Source organism: Schistocerca piceifrons, chromosome 3, assembly GCF_021461385.2.
Source record: "Schistocerca piceifrons isolate TAMUIC-IGC-003096 chromosome 3, iqSchPice1.1, whole genome shotgun sequence".
Classification (NCBI taxonomy): domain Eukaryota; kingdom Metazoa; phylum Arthropoda; class Insecta; order Orthoptera; family Acrididae; genus Schistocerca; species Schistocerca piceifrons.
Window position 1 is genome coordinate 693843151 of NC_060140.1, and position 13402 is coordinate 693856552.

Here is a 13402-nt window from a genome sequence, read left to right on the forward strand (position 1 = left end):
ATATATATATATATATATATATATATTAAATACGAAAATGACTGAAGCAAAAGAAATGGATTAAAATTTATGCTGCGCTCAAGACTCGAACCCGGGTCTTCTTACCCTGGCAGTAGTGACAAAGTAAGGGGAAATAAGCAGAAGATATAATTGCATTTTGTATTGGGGAGGGCTCTCAATTTATGGAGTTCGTGCAGCAATGTGAACCGTAGTGCTGTGGATGGCAGTGTAGTGGTTAGCACTTCTGCCTAACAAGCAAGAAGACCTAGGTACGCCGGCCGCTGTGACCGAGCGGTTCTAGGAGCTCCAGTCCGGAACCGCGCTACCGCTATCGCAGATAAAAAAAAGAGACTTAAATGTCTCAAGGAAAAATATAATTATGTTAAATATTTTCTATATCGGAAACCGTTCGGAATACGGCATATGTGTATATGAAGCCTTTTGCGTCGAATATCATTACTTTAATACCTCTGAAAGTTGACCGTTCCTCCGGGAACTCGTTGTATGTGTAGAGGAGTAGCTGGGATTGACAGAAGAGAATACAGAATAGCAACGGCACCTCATCCTTGCCCTACAGGTGCAACTGGACGGGCGCGACCTGAAGACGCTGAACGTGGGCTGGCTGCGTTCGCAGATCGGCGTGGTGGGCCAGGAACCGGTGCTCTTCCAGACCACCATAGCGGAGAACATCCGCTACGGGTGGGACACCTGCACCATGGAGGACATCGAGGAGGCTGCCAAGATGGCCAACGCCCACGATTTCATCTCCAAGTTGCCGCAGGTAGCCTCATCGGTTTATTTTCCCTTTAATATTGGGACCTAAACTGCGGTTTCATTCCATTGTTCAATTCTGCCGCTTCTCTAATGACACTGTCGACACTCTCTCCATATAAATATAAACCGTGTGAAGAGGAACAGCAAATATTTTACGATGTGACTAATTCGAATAAAACATTCCAAATAACATCTAATATTTTATTGGTTACAGACGTACCGGAAGATAATATGGAGCTAGGACTCTGTGTTAGAAAGGCGGACTGACCGTTTCAGATCTTTATTGCAACTAAACATTCAAGAGTGATTACAAATTATTAAACCATTAATCACAAGCTTGCTTTTCGGGTACAGCTTCTGTGAATCATATGTCCCAGTGCATATATAGCAAATAACTTTCAGTTAAATAATTCAGGAAAACTCGCAATCAAATAGAACGGCTTCCTTTTAAAATTTTATTTTACTTGAAATTACTTAACCCAAAAACCGTAAAAGTATAATGAGCACTTAAACAATTGAAATCTACTCCAACCTGCTTCACAAGAAAAACTTTAAAACCATAACTATTATTTTCACTACTCCGTACAGCAGGCCCAATTTTCTAGTAACAATGAAACAATAATTAAAGAATTTTTCTTTATTATTTATGTCCACGCTTCGTACACCAAGCAATGAAAGCACCTCAGGTACTGTCACAATGAAATAACATACAACCATTAAGGTTACATTAAATTGCCAACACTTGACAGAGGTTAGTAAATCTCCTTTGACGGCAGCTTAGTTGGTAACCCATGCACCTCAGTAGCTTCATACCTGCTACGTAGACAGCCGCCATATAGCACAAAGCGGCAAATGGCGCCAGACATGTACTACTGGCGGTATTCACTGGAGATGCACGAACGTTACATTATATAAGTCATTTCATCACACAATCTGAAAACAACCGTAATTAGTTCCTGGAAACCAATATCACTAAAGGCAGTACCCGCAGAATTTTTTCAAGTTGCGAGAATATTGCAGTAACAACACTGAGAGACTAATCTCCAGATATTTTTTAGAACCATAGCGGAGTGGTCAGTCACATAGTACTAGAAATTTAACAAATATCTGATACCTCTGGATACAAAATTAGCTCAAATCTCGTGTGCTAACAGCATGAGCAAAAGAACGAACGCCTTTTTTTTCTTAAATTGAAGGAAACATCTTCAGCACGCTTAAACACGTTTCTTCATACATCTACATTTGAATCTTTGCCACTGTAGTGCGAACCTTTAAAATAACTCTGCTTGTATCACGCAGAAATACTTCATCCCACATCTCCAGGAGTGGCATGTGACATACATGTAATCAGAAGATTATGGCCAAGTGAGAAACGGCCCGAACTAACATACGAATTATAACCGCTCCTAATAGAGTAAATTTCGTGATGAAATCACAATCGTTAGTGGCAAAATCTTAACAGAGTACTGATTTGCTATCAATATTATCCACGTCCGCCCCGATAGCTGAGTGGGTCGGCACGGTAGCTCAGCGTGTTCGGTCAGAGAGCTGGTTGGTCTCTGTAATAAAAAAAACTGAGTAGAAGGATCAACAAACGAACTTGACCGGATGTCGTGTGACGTCCTCAACGACCAAACACAACGATCCATTAATAAGAAAAAGTGGTCAGCGTGACGGATTGGCGTCTCACGGGCCCGAGTTCGATTCCCGGCTGGGTCGGGGATTTTCTCCGCTCAGGGACTGTGTGTTGTGTTGTCTTCATCATCATTTCATCCCCATCCGGCGCGCAATGTGGCGTCGAATGTAATAAGACCTGCACCAAGGCAGCCGGACCTGCCCCGTAAGGGGCCTACCGGCCAATGACACCAAACGCTCTTTTCCATTTCAATAATATCCACAACAGGCTGCGTAGCTAGAAATGCAGGCACGTCCAGCAGAAATATAGCCTTAACTCTTTGCTGTCCATAGGTCACCCACTGTACTACTATCGTACAATATCCAATAGTCTCCGCCTTAGACCACAGTTGAACGTTATCTCTACATGCATACCCGATCGTGAAATCTGGAGAAACACTGACCTCTCCCAACTGTCCACAGAGTGCCTTTAGCCAGAAAAATTCGCACGCAATTTGCATTTTGTGCGTGTCCTGGAGGAATCAGGCGTCTCCTCGTGCTTATCGCCACTCTGCGCCTCTGGCTCCGGTTTCCCGGCCCAGGATGACGCCAGTGCAACCGTCAGACACGACGGCCATCACTAATGTTCCATTCTATAGGACTCAGAGATACAGTTATTTCAATGTGACCCAAAAAATACTCACGGAAGGTGATTATGTTCAAGCTGATATTCATAAATTCCACCATCGTAAACGTGTGGTATTGTCTCATAGTCAGATGATTGGTGTTTCCCCATCGTGTTGCAGGGACTCGTAAACGAGCTTCCAGCAATATTGGAAGACGTTGCTTTGGCTTTGTTCCATGGCTTGTTCTTGTAGCATTCTCGTCGTCGTCCTCTCACGCGGCACGTAAACATAATATTCGTCTGAAGATAGACCAGCAGAAATGGTTACGCTTCTTGGCTAGACAGATGCATGCATATCCGAAGGAACTTTATTGTACTTCTGATAACACAGGCATTGTAATATCGTATTATTCGCCGACATCGGGCAAGCGACTTTCGATTAAAATGTCTCCCCTGTACGGGTATATGCCTAATGGATGTACGAATAAAGGTTGTAGACATATGGCTGGCGACATATGGAAGTTAGGATCTGGCCGTGAAGCATGCTCGGCTAGTCTCTATTGTAAAGCGACCGCTCACGATAAGCGGGAAATCCGGTTTCGTGACTGCATTATACAGCTGATGGTTGTCCATACTCGCAGCTGCGAATACGATGCAGGTCCCCTGATAATTACCCCAGCACATTTTCTCCTGTGGAGACATTTGAAGGCCGAAATCTACAAATAAAAAGTTAACACAAGAGACGAATTGATCGTTTGTATTACGAACAGTGCTGCTCTTACAAAACAACGCCAAGGCGACCTCGGAAGATTTACAAATGGTGTTGTCAAGAGAATTTGAATTTGCACTCGAGGCGAAAGTGGAATTTATCAAAATTTGAACTTATTCATTTGCCGTTGCTAACACCTTCTGTGAATATTTGTTTGGGTTACATTTTACCAGCTGTATCTCCGTAACCAGTAAAAAACAGGACTCATGTTACGTGTAAGGTCTCATTCGCATTAGTCTACACTATCATCTTCTAAAACATTTACGTCCTGTATGCACAGTACTGAAGGCTTCTTTCTAGATGAACTCCATTTCATTGCGGTGTGTACTTATTCTACAAGTTCTTTCTGACTTAACTTCTAACTACGTCCCTTGTTACAACAAGGCCCCAGTTATTGTATGAACTCAGGGTTGATATATCTCTCATTGATCAAAGACGACGCGCCTTTACCTTTTATGGCCCTTGATTTTCCTTATCTCATAACGCCTGTAAAATAATGCAGTCAGTGCACCATTTCACACAGGCAGCGCGGTTCTGGACGACGCTAGTGAAAATTAAAAATTAACACCTCCACAGACGTGACGCAAAGCTACATCCCAATTTCGTTTTTTAAATTTTTTAAAATAGAAAATAGTAAAAAGTTGTGTTTCAGAAGTATAAAAAATTTTATTTGTAATGTTTTACACCATTTATATTTTACTCCTGGAAAATGTAATTAAAAGTTATTATAAAAAATAATTTTCGAACTTCTTACAGACAGAAAATTTGAAAAGTATTTCCTAAAATCGGGTCCCTCAAAATAACACTAGTAAAATTCGAAACTCGTATCAAATTAGAGAAACCATAGTCTGATTCCAAAGTAGAAGTATAATAGAACTATTACAGGTTTTAGTTTTTAAAAAAGATATAGAAACTATGAAAAAAGATGCATAAAATGTATATCAGAATTAAATCGTTTAGCGACTAAAATTTCAAATGTATACTACCATTTCAGCCCCAGCACAATACACATATGACCAAAACAAGCACATAACGCACATGACCCAAAGTTCTCCTTTAGAACCCACCGAAAATTTACCGATATAAAATATACACTTAGCATCTTCGTCCTTGGGTGAAGACATCCCCAGGAGAAACTCCAATTCAGAAATTTCAAAGGACACTATTTTTCCATCATCAGTCCTTCATTCTTCAACATTTTACACAAAACTCAAACTTTTTTCACGGGCTCCCATCTGTCTTTGCACTGCTTACTAGTACAGTGTGCACGAATACAGGCAACTTAAAACATGTAAAGGTAAGGTCTCCTGTTTCAGCAACTGAAGAGGGTCCAGTTATTGCGAGTAAAGCCTACATTTATCAACTCCATACTATTTTAACTAAAAATATAAATGAAAAGGTTTAATCACAAGCGTTAACCTTAAACCTTACTGCTCAAGAGTGTTTATGGAGTGAAAGGCTTACCTGTGATTGTCAGTGAGAAATAATGAAAAATGTAGCACAATGTAAGAACTTTTTTGATTTTCAAAACAAATAATTGTGAACTACTAAGCAGTAAGTGAATCGGGCGACGTGTGCGCTCCGCAACAGAGTCGTACAAGCTATTTGCATGTGGTCCCACTAGACTTGAGGAGAATGTAGAGCCAAGATAACAGGCATCCGCTATTGGTGTTGGGGATCCGGGGGGGGGGGGGGGGGGGGCGGAGTCCATTTTAGGGGACGGCCCCTACCGTATAGATTGCAAACGTTTAAAAAACGTCATTATCACTAAGTAGGCTGATGCTTGGGAAAATAATTATTGGCGACAAGTTTCAATTACATAGATCATCATTAGGTGCATAAAAATAGTACCAACCTACATCAGCCCAAAAGGTGTTGGTCACAAGTGTGAAACGATGGGACTTAAGAAAGCATGATAATTTATAGAAAACTGCATCGTTAAAGCTATGGTGACACATGATTTTCTGTCAGTGGATAAGAATTTAAAAGATGCAGTCATATTATATTTCAATATTGACTTCATAATACTATTTATTATAAGTACACTGGCTAGACACTGCAATAGAAGATATTAAATTTCGTTTTTTATGTCACTTACAATGCTGTCTTTTGTGCGTTGCAGAACTGTAAACAACAATCTTCAATTTATACGTAGTGTTAAATGTATACGTAACTGTAAGAAGAAGATAAACTGCAGGTTGTCTGATGTATCCTACGGACAGTCCACTAATAGCACGTGGAAGATAAGAGAGGAACAATGAGCCAGCTAAAATACTGTTATTATGTTAACACTTCATAAAGTCATCTTTTAAATCGTCTGAGGCTTTAAGTTGTCCAGATTACACGAGATACATCAGCTCGTCCCTGCCTGCCCTCAACCACACACTTCGAAATCCCAACATCATGCCCAGCTGGCGGCCTCTTACCTCCACGATAAAAGTAAGTGAGACGGCTTAAAATAATCCCTGGATAAAAACAGGTCAGATAAGAGGAGTAAGCGTTTATGACGGCGGTATACTTTTGTGGCGTGCGGAACAACTTGCCGGTACCTACTGAGTCTCTCCATGCACGTTTACAAAAAACAGACGTGTGACCTAATGGCGCAAATAACGCGTGTGAAACCTTCAAAGTAGATAACGAGATGCTGCTAGGGATAAAAGAATTTGAAACATTTCATTACAACGTACAAAAGCCCCACATCAGTTAACAATATTAATGGAAGTCATATTTCGACTCATAATATTTACATCCTATTGTACCAAAATGAAATCGCTGTCAGTCCTATTTATACCAATTTATTACCGTGACATAAATCGAAGGCTAAAAAGTTAATGCGCATATCTTCGTTCTATCTTCAGGCGGCGATATTCCTTCAGTTCGACAAGACGATCTTTATCATGTAGCTGATAAATTAATATATTATTATAACCGTAACGAAACAAAAGTGTTACGCTTCAGTGAAAGGAACGAAGGAAGATTAGATTTAACATTCCGTCGACGACTAATTTCAGAACTTTAGATGGTGATTATTTTTTGAGCTTACATTTTCGTTAGTTACTACACTCAGAGATGCAGCAGTTTCTGCATCAGTTATTAAATCATCGCCATGTTCCAGACCTAAAGTTGGTGTTATCCAGTTTTGGATCCGGAAATATAAAGAACAGTATCAGATTTCTGTCAGATGACAGTGGTGTCATGGGGGATGGAGTACCCAAAATTTAGAACACAGTTTAACACCTTAGTCCACAGCACTTTAATGGACGGTGTATCCTTATGTGAAGATGCACACGACAAACTTCACAGCATGCAACGGGTGGCAGTTTTATTGCCATTCAATACGGCGTACAATCACGAGCCAAAGCATTATGACCACTGTCCTCTGCAAGATTTATTGACGCCTGTCTGCGGTGCGGGAACGTGACGCGAGAAGGGAAATACGTAAGAGACGTATCATTCTCGCGAAGATATGGGCCGAAAATGGGGAAATAAGTGGACATCAGTGACTTTGTCAAGGGGCAGACTGTCATGGCCCTGTCGGCTAACAGCTTCACAGAAACGGCGAATCTAGACAGCTCTTTGCGTACTACTGTGGTGAGATCTATGGAAAGCGGCTGAAGGACACAAGGTGTTGTTGGACTTCAGACGCCTCATCTCACAACGTGGAGGACGGTAGCTCGCTCTTCGTATCAGGATAGACGACCATCTGTGGCAGATCTCATGACAGTGTACAACAATGGAACAGTCACAAGTGTTCGAAGCCCACTGTTCAGCGTACACGGTTGAGCATTGGGGTCCACAGCAGACGACCGCTACGTCTACTCATGTTGCCCCAACGAAATCGTCAGTTACAATTGCAGTCGGCACAGAATCGTCGAGACTGGACCGCGGATCAATGCAAACGTGTCGCCCGCTCGGGTGAAGCACGTTTCTTGGAAGTCTACTCGGGTTTGCTGCTGGATCCTGAAATCAGCTCGATTCAGCTGTCCGCCATCTTCAGGGGAACGCCGCTGCTGCTGCTGCTGCTGCTGCTGAGTTCTGCTGAAAACTGATGCCAAGGCTGCAAATTTCCGTCCTATACGGGCTTCCGTGCCGTACGTGGCGCATGCTCCGCTCATCACAGTTGCTTTCCTCTTAGACTGGGCAGAACGCTGGCGGCAACGATGTATCGTACACTCGGACTGGCTGCACTCAAGGACGTTCTGTTTTGATGCAAGATAGTACACGGCTTTAAGCCCTCCTAAGAGGGAAGTAATTGTCTCCGTTGCCAACGGCCTTGCCGCAGTCGTAACACCGCTTCCCGTCAGTTCACCGCAGTTAAGTGCTGTCGGGCTGGGCTAGCACTTGTATGGGTGCCATCCGTTCTGCCGAGCGCTGTTGGCAAGTGGGGTGCACTCAGACCTTCTGAGGCCAACTTAGGAGCTACTTGATTGAGAAGTAGCGGCTCCGGTCTCGGAACCTGACATACGGCTGGGAGAGCAGTGTGCTGAGCACATGCCCCTCCATATCCGCATCCAGTGACGCCTGTGGGCTGAGGATGACACGGCGGCCGGTCGAATTCGTTGGGCCTTCATGGCATGATCAGGAGGAGTTTAGTTTAATTTAGAAATTGTCTCTGTTAATCAAATTGTCTGTCAACCTAACTACAAGTGCCTCTTTATAAATACTATGCCAAGAACCAGAAGTGTTGGCAGCTATCACAGTCTCGGCAAACTTCATTCAATGTCTCTCGTTTAAGCAATATTCTGCTACCGCCGATTTCCGACGCAGACAGTTTAACCCAAGAACTTGTACATTTGCTGGTTGCTTTTAAGGAAAATTGACATTCTGATAAGCAGATTCGCCGGGCTATGGAGCTTGGACCATCGCCGGGGGTGCATGAAGAGGAGCATAGATCTGTGATTTTAAGGAATTTTAACATTAAGAGTGCATTCCGACCACCTTCCAAGATTAGAACACTACGTGGCTCTGTGAAACATGATTTGGGGCTTAGGAAGCCTGGCATATATAACATGCCTTATCAGTATGAGAAGGCCGTTCGATTTGCGCAGTCCACGACAGGTGCGCGGAACTTCGCCTCATACGAGACTACAACAGCCGGAAAAATCGGCGGTAGCAGAACACTGCTTAAACGAGGGACGCGGGATTGAATTTGACGAGACTGTGATAGTTGCCTACACACCCGGTTTTTGGAACATTGTTTATAAAGAGGCATCTGAAATTAGGTTACCAGACAATTTATTAATAGAGAGAATGGCTTTCCTCTCAGCAGGACGTAGAACCCTGTACGACTCCGCTTCAAAACAGAACGTTCTTCAATGCAGCCCGTCAGAGAGCTCGAGAAAAAGTGTTTCAGTCTGATACGAGTATATCGTTCCCGCCGCTGATCTGCTAAGGACGGTCCCACCTCCCAACTCTTGGCGGGGCAGCCAATGTGACGCGTGCCGCATGCACCAGGTACGTTACGGAGGCTATATAGGACGATGATTTGCAACGTTGGCATCAGTTTTCAGCTGGACTCAGCGTTATCAGCGTTCTCCTGAATATGGCTGACAGATGGATCGTAGAAATATTGAATCGAGTTGGTTTTATGATCCCGCAGCAAACACGAGGAGCCTGTCGAGACCCATTGTGCAGGAAAAGTTTACGAAGTCATATCACGTTTCTTGTTGCACCAGGTCGATAATCATTCCGCATTCTCCGTCATCCAGGCGAGCAGCTGCTCAAAACATGCATAGGGCCACAGATGCAGGACGGTGGGGGCAGTATAATGTCACAGGTGACATTCACGTGAGCTTCCAAGGCACCTGTGGTAGTGATCAAAGGCACCTTGAAAGCTGTGTATCAGGTGGACTTAATCTTGGACCACCTGGAAGGGGCAGTCAGGGCCCGCTCACGTGTTGCTAAGTTAGTTTCGAATACGCTGCAGAAGTTTCCTGGGAAGCCCTCACACGTCCTCCATACTGTCTCGATCTCTCCCCACGTGGTTTCCACATTTTTGGAGCCCGAATGAAACCATTCGTAGGCGTCGATATGGTTCGGTCGAATTTCCACTCTCTTATTTATCTACGTTTTATCGAAAATTGCATATCTGATGTTCAAGAAAGGAGCCTATGGGATCGATGTATTGTGTGGGAACATTTATTTAAAACCCATTCTTTTTAATGTTTTCTGTAATAGTTTTGCAACACATTTTCTTTGATTGTAAGAAAATAGATTCCATTTGTTTCTCTCGATTGCAATTGGCACATATTTCTCATTTTGTTGTATTTTCTTACAAAAATCTATCATAACATTTCACTATCCATTAGTATGAAAACTGTTATTTTTTACAAAAAGCAGTAAGGATCTAGATATTAATCCTGTCAAAATATGTCGTTGGTGCCTTTCGCTAAGGAGTTGTGCAATCTCTCTTTAGCCTTCATGTAACACAGTCTTACGTTAGCTTTGAAAGAGAGCAGAGTTGGTTTGGAACTGGAGAGGAACAGTCTTCTCTTTGTTTTAGAATAGGGGTTGCATTTTTCGTCTGAATGCTGAGAGCTTTGGGTGTATCATGTACGTCAGTTTTACTTAATTTAGTGACTATTACCGGAATATGGACCTCGTCAAATTTCAAAGAGCGTTTATTAAGCCAAGTTCATAAAGCTGAAAACGTAAAGTTGTTTGTTTGAATGTTGGAACTGGCAACAACCCACGATGCCTGTACGCCGTGAATTGGTATCTTCAGTGAAACTTAAAAAACTCGCACCTGAAAACCATCCCCTAGGAAACATCAAGACAACGAGCTGAGGCACAAATAGAGTATTCCTACACATGAAGATAGGTATTAAAAGTCTTTTTTCGTTAATGCAACAACAGTTTTCTAACTGGTTTCCACCACTGCTGTTTTCTGTTACGCTATGCTTAGTATTTATAAATCAGTTCGTTCTGGTAAAGAAATGCAACTACATCGTTTAAATTTTCATAATAAAGTCTTGTTGATTGAACTGAGGGAACTATAGTTTTAAAGTAGGCAATAGCAAACATTTTTCCATGAAAGTATTGACCGTCTAGTCTAACAGTGGGATAAATGTGTTAACAATCATGGAGATTACTTTTGAAATAATAAACAGTTTACTTACTTTATTCATCTTTCTCGTTTCCAATTGACTACCACTTATACATCACGTTGGTTGATGTCTTCCCTGACGACGACGGTGTCTTCTGGTATGACAACTGTCGTTGTCTCGAGATCAGAATCATGCAGCTGTGGTTTGAAGAGCATGATAGTGAGCTCATCTTGATCTCTTTACCACCAGATTCGGCTGATCTGGGTGAGAAAGGGCATATCTGGGACACTATCGGTCGCCATCCCCACTCCAACACCAGTCACTAATTTACGGAAACTGCCTGACCTGTGTGTAGACATCTGGTACGTCCGGAAACCTACCAAGGACTTATCCAATCTACACTCCTGGAAATGGAAAAAAGAACACATTGACACCGGTGTGTCAGACCCACCATACTTGCTCCGGACACTGCGAGAGGGCTGTACAAGCAATGATCACACGCACGGCACAGCAGACACACCAGGAACCGCGGTGTTGGCCGTCGAATGGCGCTAGCTGCGCAGCATTTGTGCACCGCCGCCGTCAGTGTCAGCCAGTTTGCCGTGGCATACGGAGCTCCATCGCAGTCTTTAACACTGGTAGCATGCCGCGACAGCGTGGACGTGAACCGTATGTGCAGTTGACGGACTTTGAGCGAGGGCGTATAGTGGGCATGCGGGAAGCCGGGTGGACGTACCGCCGAATTGCTCATCACGTGGGGCGTGAGGTCTCCACAGTACATCGATGTTGTCGCCAGTGGTCGGCGGAAGGTGCACGTGCCCGTCGACCTGGGACCGGACCGCAGCGACGCACGGATGCACGCCAAGACCGTAGGATCCTATGCAGTGCCGTAGGGGACCGCACCGCCACTTCCCAACAAATTAGGGACACTGTTGCTCCTGGGGTATCGGCGAGGACCATTCGCAACCGTCTCCATGAAGCTGGGCTACGGTCCCGCACACCGTTAGGCCGTCTTCCGCTCACGCTCCAACATCGTGCAGCCCGCCTCCAGTGGTGTCGTGACAGGCGTGAATGGAGGGACGAATGGAGACGTGTCGTCTTCAGCGATGAGAGTCGCTTCTGCCTTGGTGCCAATGATGGTCGTATGCGTTTTTGGCGCCGTGCAGGTGAGCGCCACAATCAGGACTGCATACGACCGAGGCACACAGGGCCAACACCGGGCATCATGGTGTGGGGAGCGATCTCCTACACTGGCCGTACACCACTGGTGATCGTCGAGGGGACACTGAATAGTGCACGGTACATCCAAACCGTCATCGAACCCATCGTTCTACCATTCCTAGACCGGCAAGGGAACTTGCTGTTCCAACAGGACAATGCACGTCCGCATGTATCCCGTGCCACCCAACGTGCTCTAGAAGGTGTAAGTCAACTACCCTGGCCAGCAAGATCTCCGGATCTGTCCCCCATTGAGCATGTTTGGGACTGGATGAAGCGTCGTCTCACGCGGTCTGCACGTCCAGCACGAACGCTGGTCCAACTGAGGCGCCAGGTGGAAATGGCATGGCAAGCCGTTCCACAGGACTACATCCAGCATCTCTACGATCGTCTCCATGGGAGAATAGCAGCCTGCATTGCTGCGAAAGGTGGATATACACTGTACTAGTGCCGACATTGTGCATGCTCTGTTGCCTGTGTCTATGTGCCTGTGGTTCTGTCAGTGTGATCATGTGATATATCTGACCCCAGGAATGTGTCAATAAAGTTTCCCCTTCCTGGGACAATGAATTCACGGTGTTCTTATTTCAATTTCCATGAGTGTATATCACGCAGAATCGCTGCAGTTTGGCGCTCTAAAGGTGGACCAACGTGGTATTAAGAAGATGGTCATAATGTTTTGGCTCGACAGTATGTACTGTATATACAAGGTGAAGCGAAATCCGCACACACCTCACATGTCAGCGATAAAAAAATATCTTTGACAAAGTTTCGGCTAGCGAGTACATCCGACAGAAAAAGGACGTTAAAGTGTGGCAATCTGTCAACACTGTAATCACATGTATGGTAGCTGCCTCTGTCAGCACATATTACTTGTGCTGTGCAGGTGGTGCAGTGGGTAGAGCTTTGGGTTAGCATACAGGAGGTCAAAGGTTCGATCTTGAATTGAGGCCCTTTTTTTTCTTTTTATTTGCTAATTTCATTCTGACATTTCATACTGTAATATACACCGTTTCTTAGGTCTCATGTATCTTAAATTTACAACATTTTGTCACGCTGAGCATAACAAATACGTGGTTAGAGAAATAAGAAATACAGTTGAAACAAATGACCTGTCATAGGACAGAATAACTACAAAAACAATATCAATTTCGAGATGCTAAAGATGATAACACAGTACAGTAACAGAACATCTACTTGTCATTTATGCTACATGTAATATGAGCGCTCAGATGTTGCACATTAGCAACCAGTGACAATAATAATGTCCATATTAATGACCGCATGACCCTCACAACAAAATACGTTATCCTCAGAACAACAGATGCTCAAAGCGACCTCCCTGCACGTCCAAAC

The 13402-nt window shown here is 43.9% G+C and overlaps 1 protein-coding gene across 2 annotated transcripts in view; it reads left to right on the forward strand.

Annotated features, from left to right (window-relative positions):
* LOC124789684 (ATP-dependent translocase ABCB1-like) overlaps window positions 1-13402 on the forward strand; it is a 238757-nt gene that overhangs the window by 136162 nt on the left and 89193 nt on the right. For both annotated transcript variants that reach the window (XM_047257121.1, XM_047257119.1), the window contains one exon: window positions 578-781. In XM_047257121.1, the coding sequence (XP_047113077.1) occupies window positions 578-781 (204 nt within the window). The remainder of the gene's footprint in view (window positions 1-577; window positions 782-13402) is intronic.